At 49.1% G+C, this 24217-nt stretch overlaps 1 protein-coding gene and 1 non-coding gene across 2 annotated transcripts in view; one reads left to right on the top strand and one right to left on the bottom strand.

Annotated features, from left to right (window-relative positions):
• Positions 1-23722, top strand: part of DHCR24 (24-dehydrocholesterol reductase) — a 36456-nt gene extending 12734 nt beyond the window's left edge. The window contains exons 3-9 of the mRNA XM_086390104.1: positions 1217-1322; positions 1972-2090; positions 3254-3517; positions 8337-8480; positions 18844-19041; positions 19211-19389; positions 20885-23722. Of these exons, the coding sequence (XP_086246230.1) occupies positions 1217-1322; positions 1972-2090; positions 3254-3517; positions 8337-8480; positions 18844-19041; positions 19211-19389; positions 20885-21038 (1164 nt within the window). The 3' untranslated portion in view covers positions 21039-23722. The remainder of the gene's footprint in view (positions 1-1216; positions 1323-1971; positions 2091-3253; positions 3518-8336; positions 8481-18843; positions 19042-19210; positions 19390-20884) is intronic.
• Positions 577-707, bottom strand: LOC147375402 (small nucleolar RNA SNORA8). The gene has a single exon (XR_015161742.1). It is a non-coding gene; the product is annotated as a small nucleolar RNA SNORA8 (small nucleolar RNA).
• Positions 23723-24217: the final 495 nt, after the last annotated feature.

The raw sequence follows: 24217 nt of genomic DNA, 5'->3' as shown, positions 1-24217 counted from the left end.
GGCAAAATTATTCAAGTCAACAAATTTTTAAGGAATTTCACATGGTCTGATTTTTTCTACTGCCAATCATCTTGGTTCCTCCAATGTCTGAGTCATAATCTTCAAGATACCCCTTTCAAAAATAATTTTTGCTCAACCCACAGTTTTCATGTCAGTCGGTCCACAATTCTTTTAGTTGGGCTTCTTTGATCTCCAGGGGAATATGGACACACTTCAGAATTCCCCTACTGCACTCTTTGTGATCCACTTTCCTCAAGCAGCTTGACTTCCCTGGTGGTTCAGATGGTAAAGTGTCTATAATGCGGGAGACCTGGGTTTGATCCCTGGTTCAGGAAGATACCCTGGAGAAGGAAATAGCACCCCACTCCAGTACTCTTGCCTGGAAAATCCCATGGACGGAGGAGCCTGGTAAGCTACAGTCCATGGGGTTGCAAAGAGTTGGACACGACTGAGTGACTTCACTTTCACTTTTCACTTTCCTCAAGCAGCTTACTTTAAGACCATGTTTAGGGTCAGAAGAGATGGATCTGCCTCGAAGGTTATATCAAACTGAACAGTGTAAAAAAATTACAGGAATACTGTATCAGTGGAAATACCAGGTCTAACATGAACAGAGCCAAGTAACCAAATCAGTGATGCCAGATACTGAATTAATATTGTACTATCCTTTGAACAAAAATCGTGTTTTCCAGGAGTGTTTAATGACAAGGAATGATGTCACAGTATAGAATTTTTTTAGAAAAAGACAAAAATGTCCATGTTAGAAGTGTGTTTGTGTGTGTGTGTTGTATTAAAACAAAAAATAGCAATATAGATATGCATGGAAAAATATTGAAAGGAGATATAGTCAGTATTAAAATTGATACTTGAAAGAACTAGGATTAATGATTTTTATCTTCTTTGTGTATGCTGTTTCTTCCAAATAAATGAGTATTTCTTCTTCTAGAAGAAAAATAAACTAAGTATTAAGTATAAAGATTAAATTATAAATAAATATAGAAGTATAAAAATTAAACCCTAGCAAACCCAGTGCCAGAGGCCCCATTCAATGAAGTTAGAGGTTGTGGAATGCTCTAGAAAGAGGCTGTAAGAGGCCATCCAGGAATCCCCATGGTGATTGTTTGGGAAGGTCTGGGACAACACGTTCTGCAGGCAGAATCCCTCATTCAGCCTGACAGCTTCCTTGTGACCCAGGGTCTCTTTTCTGTGTCAATAGATTGTCCGAGTGGAGCCCTTGGTGACCATGGGTCAGGTGACTGCCCTGCTGACTTCCATTGGCTGGACTCTGCCTGTGTTGCCCGAGCTGGATGACCTCACAGTGGGTAAGCCCTCAGACAGTCCTAGCATCAGAGCCAAGGGACCTCGGCCCACCTTTCATACCACCTGTGACGGAAGTCACCCTGTCTCAGCTTGCCCAGCTCCAAAGTCCAGGTGCACACTGCCTGCCAGTATGTGTCTGAACCCCAAGTGTTATCAGACAGCACGTTTCAATCTCTGGTTCAAACCTGCTTCCCTGTAACATGCACCCATTGCTCCAGGTCTGCCCCGTGGAACACACAGAGCAAGTCTAGTCTCTCCTTCCATAGGATTCCAGGTCCCAGGGTCTTTTCTTCTCCAAGGAAACCCCTTCAGGTCCTTTAGCTGTTTGCAAGGCTTTCCCCCACCCAACCAACCCCCCTTCCATCAAGGTTCCTGTTGAAATGAATGTGCCTTAAGTTGGGTCTGGCCAGAGGTGGTGGTGTGTCTCCCACCCATCCCCCACCTCTAAACAAGCCCTCATGCTCACATCTCAGTCCTTCCTCCTCTCTCCTGCTCTCCACATCTGCAGAGATGGGACATCTCTCCTAAGATATGCCAGCCCTAAGGTGCCTCTCTCATGCTGTGAGCGTCCCGGGCTCTAGCGAGGTGTCTTTTCCTAGCTCTCCCCCAACCCCCTCCAGCTCTGCCTGGCTAACACACGTGTCTCTGCAGGAGGACTGATCATGGGCACAGGCATCGAGTCTTCGTCCCATAGGTATGGCTTGTTCCAGCACATCTGCACCGCCTATGAGCTAGTCTTGGCTGATGGCAGCTTTGTGCGATGTACACCGGTGAGTTCAGAGGTGGGAGATGTCCCCACCAGCCTGCCCTGGGCATTAAGGACCCCTGGGAGGTATCTCCCCCGGGGGTGCTTCGTTTAAAGTACACCTGTCCAGTCTAGGTCTGTATTCGTGATAATAACAGATTTCTATAGCCCCTGAGGTGTGTTCAGATACTGTTATAAATGCTTCATGTATATTGAAGCATTTAGTTGTTAAGCCATCTTATGAGGTGGGTACTGTTATTAGCCAGGCTTCTCTGGTGGCTCAGTGGTAAAGAATCCTCCTGCCAATGCAGGAGACACAGGTTCTGTTCCTAGGTTGGGAAGATACCCTGGAGAAGGAAATGGCAACCTACTCCAGTACTCTTGCCTGGGAAATCCCATGAACAGAAGAGCCTGGTGGGCTATAGTCCATGGGGTTGCAAAAGAGTCAGACACAACTTAGTGACTAAACAACACCAACAACTTTTATTAGCCACATTCTACAGATAGGAAACCAAAGCACAGAGAGGTTAATAAACTTTCCCCAGATCACATATCTAGTAAATCCCACACAGCTGGGATTCAAACCCTGCTTATTGGACTCCCTTGTCAATGCCCTTAGCCATCCAGGTCACCGTACTGTCTTGAAGTCAGGCCCAAGCATCAACACTCTATGCCGAGGTGAGTTGTAGAGAAAAATAAGAGGGGCTGCTTTGGAGAAAAGAGGCAATTCCACTGCCCCAAGTAGGATGGAAACAGTTAAGGAGCAGGACAGGATCGAAACTTTAAATCAGCTCAGATCTCTCTGAGCATATGAGGGGGCCCCTGGGATGGGAGGAACAGTGATCCCTTAGAAGTAGATGTTTCTGAGAGTCACTCTGTTGCCCTCACAGAGACTAGAGCAGGACTCCAGGCTTGAGAGTTCTGGTCTGAACAAGGTATACCTCTTTGAGGATTCATAGCAGTTCAGTGTATTTCCCTAAACCCTCGCCTGGGCCCCGCCTTCTAACCTGTTTACCAGCGGAGAGAGGAGACAGACATTCTTCAATTACTTGCCTGCCCTTGACACAGGTAGTACCAAGACAGGGATTTAGCCCAGGCCCTGGGTTCTCTGCACCCCACTGCTGACGACACGCTGTGGTACAGGGTCCGGGGGTCAGATGTTCAGCATGTGTCCACTCTGCTTCGCAGATGGAAAACTCAGACCTGTTCTACGCTGTGCCCTGGTCCTGCGGGACTCTGGGCTTCCTGGTGGCTGCCGAGATCCGCATCATCCCTGCCAAGAAGTACATCAAGCTGCGGTTTGAGCCGGTGCGCGGCCTGGAGGCCATCTGTGACAAATTCACCCGCGAGTCCCAGCAGCCGGAGAACCACTTCGTGGAAGGGCTGCTCTACTCTCTGCACGAGGCCGTCATCATGACGGGGGTCATGACGGACGAGGCAGAGCCCAGCAAGGTAGGACAGAAGGAGGATGGCCCGGGCAGGCTGGGAGCACAGTCAGATCCCCACCCTGACCCTGGCAGCCACCCTTTTCAAGGGTGTGACCTGGGTCAGCCCACCTGGGGTTCAGGCAGCAGCATCAGTAGTTGGCCATCTTCGGCAGCGACCAAAGCATCCACTTCCTCTGTCCCTACCACCTGCCAGTGACAGGCATAATCTTTGATCCTCGCAGTAGCCCCATTTTACAGATGAGGCAACTGAGGTTCCAAGAGGCCATGTTAACTTCCACAAGATGACAAAGTAATTGATCTTATGCTTCAGAATCCAGATTGACACTGTGTAATTTTTTTTTTTTTTAAGTTTTATTATTTTATTTTTGGCCACACCACCCAACATGCAGGATCTTAGTTCCCTGACCAGGGATTGAACCCACACCCCTGGAAGTAGAAGGGCAGAGTCTTAACCACTGGACCACCAGGGAAGACCCTGCTGTATATTTTTTAATAGCCAATCTTTGTCCATTAAGAAAGTATTTGTGTCTGATGAGAGGCTTGGAAAGTATACAGAAGTAAAAAGAAAGGCTCCATGCATAAACATGACCCAAGCCAGCTCTTGCTAACCTGTTTGACGGATTTATTTCCTCTTTCAATATATAGATTTTTTTAAAGCCTTTACAAAGTCATGTAACAGTGTTGAAATAGTTAAAGTGCATCTCTTTACCCAAGCGTGCACCCAGAGTAACCCCTTGTAACACTGCACTCTTTGAGGCCTGTATGTGTGCATGTGTGTTTGTGCAAACACACGCTCTCGTATTGTCCTGTGATTTCCATTGTTGCCTGCAAATAATTGACCCAACTCATTGCTTCCCAATGAGTATTTTGCTTAAAATGTTTTGCTCTTACAAGTAAGATTACATTGAAGATTCTCTCGCATCTATCCTTGGCCTCTTGTACATGCATTTCTGAAGGACTGAGTCCAAGAAAAGGAATTTCTGACCCAGGGGTTTGAACACATTGAATGTTGATAGATACGACCAGTGGCCCCCCAGGAAAACATGTGTTTCTGTCCACGTCCAGCAGCGCAGTGGTGCGTGAGGACACCTTTCTTCCAGGTTCCTGCCAGTGCTGGATAGCATCAGTCTTTCATTTTTGCCAATCTGATAAGGTTAAAAATAGTAGCTCGTTTTATCTTGCGGTTCTCGGGTACTTTCAACGTTACCATCTCTTTGTAGAGCTTCGGTTTGTCTTCAGCTGTGCTCACTGGTATAAAATTGTTAGTTTTCTGGTTTAGTGTGATAAGCATTTCTGCACGTCAGTTACATTGCCTTCATACTTAATGACTGCAGAAACGTTGCAGTGAGCAAAAGCCCTGTCATCTACTAAACCACTGCCCCATAGTTGGAATTAAAGTTGCATCCAGTTTTTCATTATTTTAATGAACGTAGCAGTGGACATCTTTCACCTGTAATTTGAGTAATGCCTTAAAGTAGAATCAAATGATAGGCCATCTTAAGGCTCTTATCGGTCCCTATGTACTTAAAGCATTTTAAAATCAAAAGGGACTCAAAAATCATCAGACACGATTCACTCTCCAAATAAGGCATGAAGGTCCAGAGAGGGAAAGAGGCTTCTCTGAGGACACACAGCAGGCCTGGGACAGATTTAAATTTAGGTCCCTGACTCCTGGTTGAGTGTTTGTTACCCTCATACCTGCTTCTAGAATTTAGCATCATCTGCAAACTTTGATCGAGCACCGTTCCTACTAGTGAGACACTAGTGAGCACTGGAGGATGAGGATCCAGGAGCAGGAACAGGACTTCGGACACCAAGCGCAGACGCTCTGGTGCCCCCACGCACTCACTCTGCCTGAGCTCAGGTTGGGCCAAAGCCCAGGCAGCGTGTCACTCGGAATCTGAACCTAGTCACCTGGCAAGGAGGTCTCATCCAGAGGTTTTCTCTCCTCTGAGGCACTCCCCTGGAGACTGCCAGTGGTGATAAGCTGAGGGCAGGAACCAAGGGGAATCACTTCCCATCTCCCCACCAAAAGTCATCTCTTTGATGTGTTAGATGCCTACAGCTGAGGTTGTGTCCAGGGGGTTGCCTAGCTTTGAAAATGTTTGAACACTCTGACCAGTTCTCTTCTTCCCCAAGAAGACCAGGGTCTTCTCCAGAGGCTTGCCTGGTATCCGTGGCAGAGGGCCTGGGCCTAAGGCCACAGCCCTTTGTAAAGTGTTCCCATGAACAAGACCCTGTTTCCACATGGGAACTGGGCCGGGGGAGAGTGGTGGATGCCAGAGACGTGTGCACGTGTCATCTGAGGAGCACATTCCCCCGACATGCCTGTTCAGCAGGCTGCTCAGGAATTTGTCCCTGGGTGCCAGGCACTGCCCACCTGGTGAGGATGCGGCCTGTCCACCCCGCAGATCCTGAGAGGAGCCGGTCCACACCCATTTTACAGGGGAGGCCCAGAGATAGGAAGTGGCTTGTAATCTGAGTGCTCGGGCTGGTACTGGAGCTCCTGTGGTCTCTCGGCTGCCAGTGGGTTGCCATGTGCCCTGGGAGACTCGTACCATCCTGGGCTTCTCTGACACAAATAGTTCCTGATGAGTCATGAGCACCTGTGTGTAGGTACCTCCAAGTCTCGGGTTCATCAAGCAGCTGGTGCCACTGCCATGTATGTGGGCCAGGCCCGCCTGGGGTTAGGTCAGATTGCTCTGTTCCTGTTGGGCCTGACTCCTCTTTGCATACACAGGTGGAGGCCAGCCTATGGCGACTTCTGCTTCCATGCTCTGACTGACTTGAACCAACAGGTTCTTTAGCACATTTGAGCCCAGGCTCAAAGCCTGTGCTTTATGGTCCTGTTTACTCCCTGCAGAGTGACCCCTCAGCTGAGTGGACCTGCACACAGGGCGATACCTAGATGGGCTGCAAGTGTTGGCTGCCACAGATGGAAGGCACAGGCTGCCTGGCTCTGGGGAGGAAGGAACTAGCAAGGAGCTGAGGGCGTTGAGAGGGCGCAGGAACTGAATACTGTGCCCCTACTGTGGGCAGTCACTGTGCTTTGCACTTTCTATATTATCTGTTTCAGTCTTTCCAACCATTTTGCCTGTACTGAAAATGAGGCTTGGAGAGGTTAAGTAACCTGCCAGGATCAACCTAGTGCATCAAAAGTGGAAAAAGCAAACTGGCAAACAGCAGGAACAGGGTAGTCCCATTTCTATAAACCCATGTGTGTGTATGAAAATAAAACCTAATGAACACATATTAGCTTTCAGTAGTTCCCCCTGGAGGGTGAGGCTACAGGGACGTCTCTCTTTCAGGTTACATATTTCTGCAGTGTCTAAGGTTTTCACCAGGAGCGTGTGTTGCTTTTAGACTCAGGAAAAAAAATTAATAGTTGTTTTTCTGTTTTTTTCTTAATAATGCCCACATTCCAGAACCTCCCATTCAAGGTTCTCTGCCATCCAGCCCTGGCATTCTTTTGCAACAGGGGATGTGCTTGAGTCCTTGCCTTGCCTCTCGCCAGCCTTGTGGCCTTGGGTAGTCTCTTTAACCTTGATGATTCTTTCTCCTGGTTAGTGAGACAGGGACACCTCTTTTGTGGGAGGTTTTGGAGGAGATAATGCGTGTCTACAAGGCCATGGAGGGGGTAAAGAATGAACACATTGGGTGCTGGGGCCGCCTCCCTTGTGGGCATTTAGCCCATGCTAGGCTTATTCTCCAGTGACCCTGGCCTTGCTTCTGTTCTTCTGTTCTTGCTTCTGTTCCTGTCTTATCCTATCCAATGGTCCCCTCTCCTATGTGGCCTTCACTCTCTGCTTCCTCCTGTCCATTTGCTGAGCCCCAGCTGGCTGTTATCTCACCTGCCCCATAAAACTTGGGTGCCTCTCCCACCCCCAGAGAATGGGCCCAAGCGTCTGCAGTGTGTATGTATGTAATTCCTAACAGGCACAAAGATCTCCCACAAAGTATCTATTTTTACTGCCATTTAACATGTGAAGAAACAAGCTCAGAGTGACCTGCTCAGTGTCACACAGCTAGTGGGCTACTAGGAGAGGGCCAGGCCTCAGCCACCCAACCTGGAGCCTGTGACCTTTCTGGGCGGCTGCCCTGCCTCTCTCTCTCTGAAAGCATCGACCCACAGTCCCTTTCATGGGTGAATAAGCTAAGGCCCAGAGAAGCTAAGTCACCCCAGGGCACACAGTAGGTAAAGTCCTGAACCATTTAAGACTGAAGAAGACACCAGCTAAACGTAAGATTGAGGCTTGGAGACGGCGGGGCTCAATGCCAGGAAGCCATAGCTTTACAGTGAGCATCTCCCTCTGATGTTGGCTGTCTGTGGGGGAAATGCCTTGGCCAGAGGATGTGGAGCTTGGTTCAGGGCAGCAGGGAAAGCGTTTTGGTCAGTAAACACTGTCAGCCGAGGACCCAGTGGGACGGGTGAGCCCCACTGTGTTTGTGCCAACACTGGCCTCGTGGGAGGCAGGCAGGGAGGAACGTGCCTGTGCGGACCACTGCACTGTGGCCGACCTCAGTAGGCATCAGCTGTTCAGTTCTCTCCCTGACAAGGAGGGGGCTGAGCTCTCGAGACTGTCAGGAGCTCACCATTGGGCCCTGGGCTCACCATTAACCTCCGTGAGCTTTTGCTCTCTCTGCTAGAGAAAACCGCTGTGCTTAACCTCATCCAGCTTTCAAGAGCCTCCAAGGTGATTAACAGACATGAAAGAGCTCTAGGGAGGCCAGGAGTGCTAAACAGAAGCCAGGCATCTCTGTTACACCCCAGTGGCCTCTGGGGCTTGTCTGGAGCCTGACAGCAGTGCCCTCTGGCATTTCAGCTGAACAGCATTGGCAACTACTACAAGCCGTGGTTCTTCAAGCACGTGGAGAACTACCTGAAGACAAACCGAGAGGGCCTGGAGTACATCCCCTTGAGACACTACTATCACCGCCACACGCGCAGCATCTTCTGGGAGCTCCAGGTGAGGCTCGGATTTCCCAGTAGTCCTGGCTCCTCCTGGCCAGGCTGGGAACCGGCGCAGTTTCCCCTCCCCTGGGGGAGAAGAGTGGCTTTGTTCTCAGGAACCGGAGCAGCCTCTCACCGGGCAGTGCAGTGTCTCCTTCTGCGGAAATGGCCGCCTTCCATAAAGCAGCAGTTTCCCCGAGTACCAGCCAGAAAGTGGGTCCCCTGGCTGGGTGCTCTGGGGAACTCAGACCTGTCCCATCCTTGAGACACTGTAGCCTGGCCAAGCGGCCAGCCGCCAGCCCTGAGAAGGGCCACAGGAAGCGGCTGGTCCTGCCCAGGGCTGGGGGTTGCTGTCAGGTGTGTCCTTGACTTGTGGGTAAGAATTTGCTACTGTGCCATGAGAGATGGGGAGTGGTGACATTTTAAATAGGGGGTGAGGGAAGGCCTCTCAGGAGCTGCCTTATGAGCAGAGACCAGCATGGGGAAGACACACCAGGCAGAACTTGAGAGAGTGCTCCAGGCAGAACTCAAGAGAGTGCTCCAGGCAGAGGAAGAACCAGAGCACGGCTCCTCAGTGGGCTGGCTGAGTTGCTGTTTTCCTTTTTTTTAATTGAAGTGAAAACATAAACTTAACCATTTTAAAGTATGCAATTCAGTATATTTGGTACATTCCTGATATCGTGTGTCTACTGCCTCTATCTAGTTTTAAAATATTTTCATTGCCCTGAAAGGAAGCCCTGTACCCATTAAGCAGTTACTCCGTATTCTCTTTGCCCAGACTCTGGCAACCAGTGGTCCGTGTTCCATCTCTACGGGTTTACCTATTCTAGACATTTTATATAAATGGAATCACGCAACACATGGCCTTTTGTGTCTGGCTTGTTCACTAAGGCTGTTCTCAGGGTTTATCTACGCTGTAGCATGTATCTGTACATCATTCCTTTGTGTGGCTGAAAAACACCCCATTGTATGGATGAACCACAGTTTGTTTTTCCACTCATCTGCCGGTGGACATTTGAGTTGTTTCCGCCTGTTGGCTTTGTGAATAGCACTGCTGTAAACATTCATGTACACACATTTATCTGGATACTAGTTTTTGGTTTGGGGGCAGTCTCTGCCTAGGAGTGGGACTGCTGGATCTGTGTGATAATTCTGTGTCTAACTTACTGAGGAACTGCCAGACGTTTTCACGGTGGTGAGCCGTTTTACATTCCTGACAGCAGCATGCAAGGGTTCCAATATCTCTGCATTCTCAGCAGTACTTGCTGTTTTCTGGTGTGTTGCTGTAGCCATCCTGGTGGGTGAGAAGTAGAGTCCTACTGTAATTTTGGTCTGCATTTTCCAAATGACTGATGATGTTGAATATCCTTCCAGTGCCCGTTGGCCATTTGTATATTTTTTGAAGAACTATCTATTCAGATCCTTTGCCCAATTTTAATTACACTGTTGTTGATCTTTGTTGTTTTAAGAGTTCTATATATATTCTGGATTATTAGACCTTTATCAAACACATGATTTGCAAATATTTCCCCGCATTCTGTAGGTGGTCTTTCACTGCCTTGATAATGTCTTTTTTTTTTTTTTAATTAATTTTATTTTATTTTTAAACTTTACATAATTGTATTAGTTTTGCCAAATATCAAAATGAATCTACCACAGGTATACATGTGTTCCCCATCCTGAACCCTCCTCCCTCCTCCCTCCCCATACCATCCCTCTGGGTCGTCCCAGTGCACTAGCCCCAAGCATCCAGTATCGTGCATTGAACCTGGACTGGCATCTCGTTTCATACATGATATTTTACATGTTTCAATGCCATTCTCCCAAATCTTCCCACCCTCTCCCTCTCCCACAAAGTCCATAAGACTGTTCTATACGTCAGTGTCTCTTTTGCTGTCTCGTATACAGGGTTATCGTTACCATCTTTCTAAATTCCATATATATGCGTTAGTATACTGTATTGGTGTTTTTCCTTCTGGCTTACTTCACTCTGCATAATAGGCTCCAGTTTCATCCACCTCATTAGAACTGATTCAAATGTATTCTTTTTAATGGCTGAGTAATACTCCATTGTGTATATGTACCACAGCTTTCTTATCCATTCATCTGCTGATGGACATCTAGGTTGCTTCCATGTCCTGGCTATTATAAACAGTGCTGCGATGAACATTGGGGTACACGTGTCTCTTTCCCTTCTGGTTTCCTCAGTGTGTATGCCCAGCAGTGGGATTGCTGGATCATAAGGCAGTTCTATTTCCAGTTTTTTAAGGAATCTCCACACTGTTCTCCATAGTGGCTGTACTAGTTTGCATTCCCACCAACAGTGTAAGAGGGTTCCCTTTTCTCCGCACCCTCTCCAGCATTTATTATTTGTAGACTTTTGGATTGCAGCCATTCTGACTGGTGTGAAATGGTACCTCATAGTGGTTTTGATTTGCATTTCTCTGATAATGAGTGATGTTGAGCATCTTTTCATGTGTTTGTTAGCCATCTGTATGTCTTCTTTGGAGAAATGTCTATTTAGATCTTTGGCCCATTTTTTGATTGGGTCATTTATTTTTCTGGAGTTGAGCTGTAGGAGTTGCTTGTATATTTTTGAGATTAGTTGTTTGTCAGTTGCTTCATTTGCTATTATTTTCTCCCATTCTGAAGGCTGTCTTTTCACCTTGCTAATAGTTTCCTTTGATGTGCAGAAGCTTTTAAGTTTAATTAGGTCCCATTTGTTTATTTTTGCTTTTATTTCCAATATTCTGGGAGGTGGGTCATAGAGGATCCTGCTGTGATGTATGTCAGAGAGTGTTTTGCCTATGTTCTCCTCTAGGAGTTTTATAGTTTCTGGTCTTACGTTGAGATCTTTAATCCATCATTTCCTCTAAAGTCAGGAACAAGACAAGGGTGCCCACTTTCACCATTACTATTCAACATAGTTTTGGAAGTTTTGGCAACAGCAATCAGAGCAGAAAAAGAAATAAAAGGAATCCAAATTGGAAAAGAAGTAAAACTCTGTTTGCAGATGACATGATCCTTTACATAGAAAACCCTAAAGACTCCACCAGAAAATTACTAGAACTAATCAATGATTATAGTAAAGTTGCAGGATATAAAATCAACACACAGAAATCCCTTGCATTCCTATACACTAATAATGAGAAAACAGAAAGAGAAATTAAGGAAACAATTCCATTCACCATTGCAACGAAAAGAATAAAATACTTAGGAATATATCTACCTAAAGAAACTAAAGACCTATATATAGAAAACTATAAAACACTGGTGAAAGAAATCAAAGAGGACACTAATAGATGGAGAAATATACCATGTTCATGGATTGGAAGAATCAATATAGTGAAAATGAGTATACTACCCAAAGCAATTTATAGATTCAATGCAATCCCTATCAAGCTACCAACAGTATTCTTCACAGAGCTAGAACAAATAATTTCACAATTTGTATGGAAATACAAAAAACCTCGAATAGCCAAAGCGATCTTGAGAAAGAAAAATGGAACTGGAGGAATCAACCTACCTGACTTCAGGCTCTACTACAAAGCCACAGTTATCAAGACAGTATGGTACTGGCACAAAGACAGAAATATAGATCAATGGAACAAAATAGAAAGCCCAGAGATAAATCCACACACATATGGACACCTTATCTTTGACAAAGGAGGCAAGAATATACAATGGATTAAAGACAATCTCTTTAACAAGTGGTGCTGGGAAATCTGGTCAACCACTTGTAAAAGAATGAAACTAGAACACTTTCTAACACCATATACAAAAGATAATGTCTTTTGATTTACAAAAGTTTTTGGTTTTGATGATGTCCAGTTTAGTTTTTCTTGCGTTACTCATGCTTTTAAGGGTCGTATCTGTAAGAATCCATTGCTAAATCCAGTGGAGATTTAGCATTAATCATGAAGATTCATTCCTGTGTTATCTTCTAAAAGCTTTATAGTTTTAGCTCTTATATTTAGGTTCTTGATCCATTTCAAGTTTTGTATATTTGGTGAGAGGTGGGGGTCCAACTCCATTTTTTTACATCATGGCAGGATGCAAGTTGTCACGGCAAGTCTGCATGTTTTTAAAAAACAGCAAGAAGGCCCTTTAGCTAGACCCATGGTGGAGAATGAGGTCGAATAGCAGCTAGATCATGTAGGTCCTTGTAGTTCAGGGGAGGACTTTCTGTTTTGCTTTGTGTGATAAGAAAGCTAGTGGAGGACTTTGTACAGAAAAATGACATGACCTGATTTTTGTTTTCAAACAATAGTTTTGACAGCTGGATGGAGAGTGGATGGGGTAGGGTGACTTAGATTGGAAGAGAAGAAAGAAGGATTCTGTTGTCTGGAGTGGTAGCAGTGGAGGAGGAAAGGAGTCTCAGATCTGGGAGGTACTGCAAAGATTGAACCAACCAACAGGATTTCCAACAGAGTATGACTCCAAGGTTAGGGACCCAAGCAACTGGGTGACCTGAGGTGCCACTGACTGCCATGGACAATGTGGGTGAGGGGTCTGGGAAGGAAAATTAGAAGTTTGGTCTGGGACATGTCAGCGTGAGATCCTTCTCAGACATCCAGGTGGGATGTCAAGTGGGCAGTTGGCACAAATGTCAGATCTTCAAAGGTTGAAGGATCACATACCACTGTGGGTACTATCAGCAGAGAGATGTTAATTAAAGTCATGGGACTAAACAAGTGAGGGAAGGTAAAGAAGACAAGTCCCAGAGCCAAGCCCTACAGGTCAGGGGAGGAGAAACCAGCCAGGAGAGGAGAAGGCGGCATCAGTCGGAGGGAAGGAGAAACCCAGGAGAACTGGCAACCTGGACAGTGTGACAAGAAGGAAGATGAACAACTGTGTCAAATGTCCCTGAGTGAGACGAGAACAAAGAATTGACCTCTGGTCACTGATGACCTTGAGTCATGGGGCTGAAAGCCTGATGTGAATTAAAGAGAAAACGGAGATAAGGAAGTGGGGACAGTGAAAACAGAGATCTAGGAAGGCTCAGTATCAGGGGAAGCAGAGAAATAGGGTGGTAGCCGGAGGGGGATGTGGGATCGAGAGGAGACAACAGAAGGAGAAATGACTGCATGTTGATGTGCTGGCAGTGCAGGAAAGAGGGTGTGCTCGCAGGGTGAGCCTTGAGCATGGCGGATCCTGCGCTCGGGTGGAGAGGGTGCCCTTAGTGAGAGCCTGGAGAGTCACCCCTGGACAGTTAATGGAACAGTTGCTATGGGGTGTGGGCCTTCTCTTCCAGTTGCTTCTCAGCGAAATAGGAGGCAAGGACTTCAGCCAAGATGAGGGGGCAAGGGGTTGTTGAAGGACTGAGAAGAGAGGAGTTGGGAACTTGTCCCTTGGAGAGTGGGAATGAGTTGACTGGGAAAATGTCATAGGGTTGCCAGGCAACAGTGGGCCTGCCAAAGATTCCTGAGCGTGCATTTACAGAGACCGGCCCTGGTGGCTGTAGGTTTTCACACATTCAGCTGTGTAGATGGGGCAGAGAATAAGGAGAAAGTTAGATTTAACCACGGTTGAGATTTTGCGGATGAGTAAGACAAGTGAGGCAGGGTTGGAGAAGCTGGGACAGGATCGTGATGAATTCGGAGCCAGCTTGGGGGAGGGGGTGGTGAGGATATGCGGGGCTGATGGGACTGACATGCTGGCCTGTGTGCCCCTTGGGGTGAAGAGTTGATGTCAGAGCACTGGAGGGCATAAGCAGCAGGAAGGGAGAGGTAGTGGTGGCCAGAGGACCAATGCGTGAAATGGAAACTGTGGTGTTTTCCCCGACATCCAGTTCTGCAGGAATGAAGTCCTTAGCCCCTGCAGAAGCTGACCTTCAACACACCCTGAAAGGAATTCAGGGTAAAGATCAAGAATGACGCTGTCTGTGCTCTGGGCAAACTACCAGAACAGACCTTCACATAGTTAGAAGATATTTTGAGGAGAAAATTTTCCAAAACTCTTGCATCTTCACGTACTTAGTAAAGCAATAAAACCATTAATAAGACATCTGTTCCTTGTAACTACAAACAACCTTCAACCAAGAGATGTGCTTGATGACAATTGTTTAGTCTCTGAGTCATGTCTGACTCTTCGTGACCCCATGGAGTGTAGCCCACCAGGCTCCTTCTGTCCATGGGATTTCGCAGGCAAGAACACGGGAGTGGATAGCCATTCCATTCTCCAGGGTATCTTCCCGACCCAGGGATCAAACCTGAGTTTTCTGCATTGAAAGGCAGTTTCTTTACCACTGAGCCACCAGAGAAGCTCTGGATGACATGTATCCTTTGCCAAAATCACATACATCTTGACCTCACCTTTACCTCTTCACAACAGTTTCACAGCACTGAGAGTGGGTCTTCTGGGCTGCAGTCTCAGTGAGACACTGAATAAACTCAACTCATAGCTCTGACATTATTTTTTTTCTTTCCCCCCAAGTCAACAGAGGTAGTGAATATAACATCAAGAGGTCAGCAAACTTCTTTAAAGGGCCAAATAGCAAAGGCTTTAGGCTCTGCAGATCAAACTTCCTGTCACAGCTGCTCGGCCCTGCCTTTGTAGCCCAAGAGCAGCCCTGGGCAGCGCTTGAACAGATGAGTGTGGCTGTGCTCCAGTGAAGCTATATATAAACACAGGCAGGGGCCGGATTTAGCCAGTGGGCTGGATCCACTTGCAGACCGATCCCCACATGCTCTAGTTTGTCATCCTCTGCTCAGGAGCGTGATGCGAAAGTCAGTGCAGAGGCCAGGTGAAAGGGAGGACAAACAGGATTATCGGGGGGCAGGTGTTAAACCATATCAGTGATAGCATCAGTGTTGGGGAAGGTGGCAGTGATCCGGGCATTTGGGGGCTGGTGGGGGTGGAGGTGGTGGGGATGTCGCTGAGGATTTCCGGAGAAAGGAGGGGCAGAGACCTCGAAGCAGTAACGAGGGGCCAAGAGGAGCCCACCTCACCTCCATCTACTCCAGAGGGTCATGGAGAGAAAATGACACCACGCCAGAGGGCTGCAGCCAGGTATCAGCTAAGAGCACGGAGACAAGTAGATGGTCGAGAGAATAACTTGAGGATGGAGCAGGTTTGCTGCTGTTAGACCATGAGAGAGCACAGGGGAGGGGTTGGGAGATGGGGAACAGTGGCTGGTGGGATCAGATGAAAAGATACTGCGTGGCTGCAGCACAGCAAGAATGCTGGTTAGAGATACCCAGAAGTCCACAGCAGCTAAGATAAACAGGAAAGTCAGGCACGAAAGACTTACACCTGGTGGTGTCCTACAAGGGGGTGTCGGGTCAGTTCTAAACATGGGCGAGGTCTCTGGGCAGAATGTGGGGCAGTGGTGAGGGGTGCAGGAGTGGGCAGAGAGGGTTGGTTCCTCAAGGCCTGGGGAGCCCTGGGCTTCCTCCATCCCTATTAGTCCTGCTTCAAGGAGTGTCCTGGCCCAGAGCATTTGGTGGAAAGTTTTGCTAAAGGCAGAAAACTCCCAACTCCTCCTTTATCCCTGCCAAGAGCAGTGTTAAGGTTGTGGGAGGTGTGAGCAGGAATATTTAAGAGACAGGAAAGGCAAGAGGAGCCAGCAAAGTACATGAGAGCACATCAGAATGAGAGTCACAGTAGTTAACATTAATCCCTCCTTATGTGTTAGTTCTTATGTCAAACACTTTATGCCGCTCTCTCCATCTTCCTGACAACCCTGGAAAGGTAGGTCCTGGTGTTATTTCCCTTCTACAGATGAAGAAGCTGGTTTAGGTTGTCTAAATTAACACAGCTCAGTAAGGGATAGAGTGTAATAGTAAGGGTTATCTATTGCTGCATAATGAATTCACCCCACATTCTGAAGATGAAAGCAGCTGCCATCTGTTACCACACAGTTTCGAGGGTCAGAGATTGGAGAGCAATGATGTGGGTCATTCTGGCTCAGAGTTGCAGTCAAGGTGTCGGTCAGGCTGGTGTGCTAGAGTCTTTAGGAAGGTGAGAATCTGCATTCTGGAAGGCCCCCTAAGGTGGCTGTCAATGAGAAGCCTCTGTTCATTGCCACCTGGGCTGCTCACGTGCCTCACCATAGGGCAGCAGACTTCCCCCAGAGCAGGTGATCCAGAGAGACCATGGAGGGGTCCTCAGTGCCTTCCGTGACCCAGTCTTATCACCTTGCGACTCCCTCCGTATTCTCCTGTTAGAGTGGAGTCTCCAGTCACTCAAGGTTGGGGGAGATAAGCTCCACCTCTTGCTGCTAAACACTAGCCTTTACTGCCTGAAGTTAAAGGAAGAATCTGAAAGGATGGGTGTATTACTACTGAGATGTGCACACAGGGAGTTTATTTGGGGGGACTCTGGTGATCCTCAGCTGCGAGAGAAAATGCAAGTAGGGGTGGGTGGAGAGACAAGTCGAGGTGTGATACAGTCATAGCAAAGACCTTAGCCAAGCCACAGGGAGGTCTGCAGCTGTGTAATCCTCCCAAGTTGTCTCCCCTTGAGGCCAGGAGCCAGGACTTTGCAGCCCAAACCCATGAAAGGTCACCTTGGAGACATCGCATGTTGGGTTCCAGGCCATTGCAATAAAGCGAATATCACACTAAAGTGAGTGACACAAATTTTCTGGTTTCCCAGTGCATAGAAAAGTTATGTTTATAGTATACTATAGTCTATTAAGTGAGCACCAATATTGTGTCTTTAAAAAAAAAAGGATATACCTTAATTTAAAAATACTTTGTTGCTGAAAAATGCTAACCATCATCTGAGCTGTCAGTGAGTCAGAGTATGATGTCAGAGACCACTGGTCACAGATCAGAAGTGCAGTAAAACAAGACAGTCTGTACAGGGTCAGGAAGCCAGGACAAAGAACGCAGTAGCACCCTGTGTGCTGATGCTCAGGGTCCAGTGATAAGCAGGAGCCTAGCAGATGCTGCCAATTGTGAGTTGCAGGTTTTTTAAGCCCACAGACTTGTCTGTGCACCAATGTCTCTAGGAAGGGACACAAATAATTCCTAACAATGCCTGCCTCTGGGGAGGGGAATGAGACTGGGATGGAGGAGGAATGATGAGTGGTCAGGGCTGTGGAAAGAGGCTGGGCCTTTGCCGAGCGTTTCTGCTGTTTCTGCTGTGTGGCTTCTCCAAAGACAACCAAGAGAACAGTAAAGGCCACGCTATTTCCTAAGCTGTTGTATTCCAGTAACTGGTGTAGGAGCTGGAATCGAACAGAGAAGAAAGCAGACAGGCCCCTCCCTTCCTTGTGGAAGAGGGCTGGCAATCAGAGGAGGCGATTCAAGGGGAGGGGAGGGGAGGGGCACACAGCCTCCGAAGCCTAGCATGGTGGCTCCTTTGGGAAGCTGCCCCTGACCCTAGTCTGACGTGGACCCTTTTATGTGCTGCCTCTCTCTGTTGCACCTCTTCCACACCTGGGGTCAGGGACCACGTCTTGGTGACCTGGGTATCTTCAGCACCCAGCACAGAACCTCGCACCTGAGCACATAGGCACCTCGTCATTACATAATGAAGGAAGGAATGCCTTGGCTTCAAGGTCCCGGGAGCTGTGAGGATGGGGTGCCAGATGGACGCTGGTCACCTTGAGAAAGATGGCAAGCTGGGAGCAGAGAGGACAATCGTGAGCAGTGGCTCCTCCCGCATGGCAGTTGGAGGCACAGAAGAGGAAGGCCAGCCCTGCTCAGGGGGGTTTCCTGAGAGGCCAGCTTGGGGGAGGCAGGCGGGTGGCCCCATGAGGGGCCACAGGAACAAGAGGAAGCATCTAGTTCTGCCTAGAGTTGAAGATAGCTGTTGAGCTTGGCCTTGACAGGTGAGCAAGAACTTGCAGTTGTGTGTATGGAAGGATGGGGAGCAGTGACAGTTTAATAGGGGTGTCAGAGAAAGCCTCAGGAGGTGCTGTCAACCGAAGGCTCGTGGGGCCTGCGCCAGACCTTTGCCACACACACTTGGCTGTGTGACCTTAGGGAAAGTTGCTTAAGCTCTGTGGGTATCCATCTGTCTCGGCAGTCAACAGCATTTATTTCCCAAGCATTTATGGAACACCTGCACTGTGTCCGCCACAGTGACCTCAACAACCAGAACAGCAACGATGGCTTCGTTGTCGTCTTGCCCCAGGCTGAGTGCCTTCCATTTGGTATTCACCGTTCACTCTCACAAGTCCCATATTACAGATCAGGAAACTGAGCTCAGAAAAGTCAAGTCACCAGCCCACGGATATCACAACTCGTAAATGCCAGAGCCGGGAATCAAACCCAGATCCAGCTGGGTTAACCTTGGGTACCACCACTGCCCCTGCAGATAGGAGTGGACCCGTCATACTTCTGTGAAGCCCCCAGGGAGGTCCTGGCCCAGGGGGACACTGGGCCCTGCTGGGCTCCTTCTCTCCATCCCCAACCCTCATCTTTCAGGACATCATCCCCTTTGGCAACAACCCCATCTTCCGCTACCTCTTTGGTTGGATGGTGCCTCCCAAGATCTCCCTGCTGAAGCTGACCCAGGGCGAGACGCTGCGCAAGCTGTACGAGCAGCACCACGTGGTACAGGACATGCTGGTGCCCATGAAGTGCCTGCCGCAGGCCCTGCACACCTTCCACAACGACATCCATGTGAGTGGGGCTGGGAACTCAGCTGGGGCTTGCGGGGAGCAGGGGAGAGATGGCTGTTTGGGCAGCGGGGGGCCCCGGGCAGCCCTCCTCTGGTCAGGAGCGGGGTGGACTGGCTGCAAGCCTTCCACCTGTGGGAGGAAAAGCACTGACCTGCCCTTCCGGCCCCCAGGTCTACCCCATCTGGCTGTGCCCATTCATCCTGCCCAGCCAGCCGGGCCTGGTGCACCCCAAGGGAGATGAGGCCGAGCTCTATGTTGATATCGGTGCCTACGGGGAGCCACGTGTGAAGCATTTTGAAGCCCGGTCCTGCATGAGGCAGTTGGAGAAGTTTGTCCGAAGTGTGCACGGGTGAGCAAGTGCCCAGAGTGTGGACAGTGTCCTGGGAGGGTGCCGGGAAGGCCAAGACGCCAGCTCCATGGCCAGACCCTTGGGTGCTGAACGACCCCTCAGATTCAGGAAGGGAGTTGGGAGATTCTAAGGAGGTGGAATTACAGGTGTTCTTAGCCTTCCCTTATACCTGCATCTCCCGCCCCTCCACTGAGTATCCCAACAGTATACCCTAGCTGCTAGAGCCAGAAACCCAGGAGTTACCCTACTCCCCACTGCAGGGCAGGCCATGGGAGTGCTTTAGACATAGCCAGGGGCTCCCGCTCCAGGTTGGAGACCAAAACTGAGGAGGGAAGACTCAGGACCATGAAAGCCACACAGAGGCCTGGACAGAGCATCGTTCAGAAATGTCCTGAAACAGACTGTAGGCGAATCTCAAAATAGTTATGCTGACTGAAAGAAGCCAGGAAAAAAGAGTACTCTGTGGTTCTATTTTCATATACATATATATATATATATGCTGTTTATATAAAATTCTGGAAAACACAGTTGAACCCATAGTGACAGAAGGCAGGTCTGCCTGAGGTTGTGGAGGGTGATGGATGGCACCAGGGAATTCAGGCTGTGAGGATGGCTATGGCTGTTGTCTGGACTGAGGTGACTGTTTCAAGGTTATAGACATTATATAACATCGAACTTATCAAGCTGTGGTTTTCCTTTTTAATGTATTTTAAAAATTTGCTTATTGTCTATATTTATTTTGTTGAAGTTTAGATGATGTACAATATTATATATTAGAGGTATACGATATAGTGATTCACAATTTTTAAAAGTCACGCTCTATTTATGGGCTTCCCAGGTGGCCCTAGTAGTAAGGAACCCGCCTGCTAATGTAGGAGTCATAAGAACCACGAGTTGGATCCCTGGGTTGGAAAGATCCCCTGGAGTGGGCATGGCAACACATACCAGTATTCTTGCCTGGAAAATCCCACAGACAGAGGAGCCTGAAGGGCTACTACAGTCCATAGGGTCCCAAAGAGTTGGACAGGACTGAAGCAACTTAGCATGAACACATGCCCTGCTTATAGTTATTATAAAATAGTGGGTCTATTTCCCATGTTATACAGTGTATCCGTATAGCTTTGAGCTATATGCTTTCATCATGTGCAGCTTATTGAATGTCAAAAAAGGGAAAGAAAGCGGCCTGGCAACTGCATCAGGGGAGCAGACATGCAGCACACTGCATCCTTCTAACTCTTCCTCTGCTGCCACCTAACACCCTGAGCCCAGACTCCCTGTCTGCAAAATGGGGTTAAAATTCATGCCCCAACCTCAACCACTAGCTTGTTAGTGGGGGGGTCAAACAAGAGAAATCCCCCAAAAGCTCGCCCTGCCCTGCAGAGCAGGCAGTGCACTAGGGGCGCATTAGGGGTGACTGGAGTTCTCTGCACCCCTTTCCCCTCCTGGGGCCTCTGTGCCCCGCCCCTGAGCCCTCACCCCTGTGTCTGCACTGCAGGTTCCAGATGCTGTATGCCGACTGCTACATGGACCGGGAGGAGTTCTGGGAGATGTTCGACGGCTCCCTGTACCACAGGCTGCGGAAGCAGCTCGGCTGCCAGGATGCCTTCCCTGAGGTCTACGACAAGATCTGCAAGGCTGCCAGGCACTGAGCCGGAGCCCGCCCAGGAGGAGGCAGACGCGAGGGGGGACCCTGTCCCCAGGGCCAGAAGGCATCTACCCTTCACTCAAGCTTGGCTGCTCTGCCAGATCCACACTTTGAGAAAGAAACCCCTCCAGAGACACCCCCTACCCACATGGCCTTGACGGCTTGCTCCCAGCTTCCAGGGGCAGCGGGGTGGAGTGGAAAGGATGTGAGATTTGGAGTCAGACAAACCTGAGTCCAGTTCCCAGTTCAGCCACTCATTAGCTGTGTGACTCCAGGCGAGTCACTGAGCCCTTCTGAGCCCGACTCCTCATCTGTTGAAAGCTGTGGTGGGTAATGCTCCCTGCCTGCTGTGACATCTAAGTCAAGCACCCATTGCAGTAGACGTGCTAAAGAATTGACAGCTACTATTAGCGCAGCTTCCTGCTCAGCATGACATCAGACTAAAGTGCTTTGAATTCCGTGGTTGAGTCCGGGAAGGCTCCACATCAGGTTGCCCGGCTCAGGTTTGGTGGAAAGGGGTGCCCTGGAGTTGCTCTGCCATCACTTGTCAGCCAGAAGAGCTCCTCGCGGAGGGAAGGAAAGAAAGTTCCTTTCCATCGCTGGGCTCTTGGGAGGGCAACAGGTGGGGTGGGCGGGCCCAAGACGTGCTGTGCCAAAGTCAGGTCTGATTCCAAAGTTCCCTCTGTCTTCCTTGGTGACGCCCTGCCCCTTCTTCCTTCATGCTCAGGCTTGCAGGCCCACCGCAACCATTGCCCAAGTCCACTCAGAGAGGACCGTGTGCTTGGAGAAGACACTTCAGGGTGGAATCCTGTCTGGGCCTGGGGCAGGTGGGGTGAGTGGTTTTGGCTCTGAATTGAATCCATAGGACCTGGGCTCATTCTTGTCTCTCTACCCTCCATGCCGCTTGTCCCCAGACCCTGCTTCAACCTGCTGGGGTGTGTCCTCCACTCTGCAGTGGGGCTGGGACTCGGGGTGGGGGGACCACACCAAGCAGGGAAATGGAGCCTGTCATCCTTAGGTCTCGTGGGGATCCTCACTGTGGCGCTGAAAGAAAACAGCATCAACTTGATTTCTCCAACCACTCATCCCCTCCTTTTTTTTTTTCCTTCCTTTCCCCACCCCCAGCTGTAGTTAATTTTAGTGCCTTACAAATCCTAAGCTCAGAGAAAAGTTAGCTTCGTGTCTATTCCAGAGGGAAGGAAACCTTCCCAGGCCCCTGCCCACCTATTAAAGCTTGGTTGTTTATGCAGCTCCATCTTAAGAACTGCCCAGCCTCAGCTGAAAACCCAGACTCTGAGAGGGAATTATGTAAGGGAATTAAGTGAGCTGGGCCAGGCAGTGATGTTCTGGAATAGAGGAGAGCACTGGCTGGGAGCTGGGAGGCCTGGGTTTCAGTCCTGGCTGTATTCTTCACAAGCTCTGCCTCCATGGACAAGTCATTTGTCCCTCTGAGCTGCAGTTTCCTCATCTGTCACATCCATGTACACAAGACTACCTGAGGCTCTTCTGCTTTAGAAGTGCACGGCTGTCTTAAACAGCCATGATTGCGAACCCCACGAGAAAGCCTCGTCTGCGTGGAAAGTCAGAGGGAAAGTAAATGGTCCAGGTGGGGGTTGTCTGCCATTTCAGATACTTCCTTCAGCCCACGGCCAGCTCTCATCTTTTCAGAAAGGCACATCTGTGGCCTGCAAGGAAGTGTCATTGTCACCACTGGTTGCCAGAAGCCTCCCAGGGTCACACTTTGGCTGCCAAGGCTCACTCCACGCACCCCAGGTTTGGCTCACCATGGTGTCTTGATGTGGTCCTGGGAGTGCCAGGTGCACTCGGGGCACTCAGAAGGCGGAGGAACCACTCTTACCCATTTGGCCTCTGGAGGGGGCATAAAATCAGAAACCTCATTTTCTTGCTTGTATGCAAAGCATGTGAACTCTGGCACTAGCTCCCCCAGTGAGGCCTGTGGGCTTCTTGCTCAGCGGTAAACTGATGATCCTACTTGCTGTAGAGGAAGGGTTAACCCGAGCAAGATAAGGCCCCATCCTTTCAGCAGTGGGGCCTCTGTCCCTGGACCCCTGGGAGTGCAGCCAGAAATGCCAGCAGCCTCTTGTCCTCAGTCCTACAAACCAAAATCCTGCCCTCCTCAGACCTTGCCCAGAACCTGGGGCTGGGAGGGAGGGTCTTGGGGTCACACCAGCCTCAGGGTCATGTTTTGCTTCAGTGATATCTTGCCTAGAAAGGGGCAGTCTTCCAAGCATGTCGAGCTGAGTTGCCAGCTCTTTCTTGCAGCCAGTCTTGTCACTATCCAGCCAGGTGGTGGTTTCAGGTGGAATTAAACTTGGCACGTGGTGGGGTGCAGGGAGCACGTGTGAAAAGTATAAGAAGAGGCCTCTCCCTTCCAGAACCCTGAGTTTCTTGGCTGCATGAAAGTTTTTCTGTAAGATCCAGATTCTAGCCAGTTTCTTTGGCTGGAAGGATGCATAATTAGCTGTTACGGGAAGGGAGGGGGTGGGGATGGGGGTGGCAGTGTGTGATGTGTGGTATTTTTCTGAAATCATGGGGACCACAGAGAAAGGCGTGGTCCCTCTATCAGGCTCTTACAGCTGCAGGTGCTGTGCCTGCTGTCCGGAACACTTCCTGTCCCTGTGGCTGTGTGGCTGCTCCTTCTGTAAAAATAAAAGTGTGACCTGGAAAGTAGCCTCTGTCATTTCTTGCTCTGGGGACCACGATGTGGAGGCAGTCCTGGTTCAAGCGCAGGCTCTGCCCCTCACCGGGCCAGTTTCCCTTTGAACCTGCACACCCAGGTCTGGATGATGGCATGGCGGAGGGACAGGTGTATTAGGGTAGAGGGGCCAGGGTAATTTTCTTCCCCATTTTTGAATTTCTATCTTTGTCACAATGATCTGGCATGGATGTTAATAATATCTTCCTATTTGCAGGGTAGAGAACAGACTACAGGGGGAAACTGGGAAGCTAGGAGACAAGTGAGAATAGGTGAGGTGATGACTCAAAGTGGGGCTGTGCTTTTTAAGGCATCAAACATGACTGTCAGAAGCTCTGGGCTGCAGTCCTGGCTTTGTCACTGGGATGACCTGACTAATTCTGGCAAATCAGTTAGTCCTGTTGAGACTATTTCCTCGTCTACAGACCAGTGGAGACTACTAACTGTCCACTAAAACCCACTCCTCC

This window comes from Bos grunniens, chromosome 3 (assembly GCF_055505025.1).
Source record: "Bos grunniens cultivar Pamir isolate PY7600 chromosome 3, Bosgru_T2T1.0, whole genome shotgun sequence".
NCBI lineage: Eukaryota > Metazoa > Chordata > Mammalia > Artiodactyla > Bovidae > Bos > Bos grunniens.
This window is presented reverse-complemented; position numbering and strand designations above follow the sequence as displayed.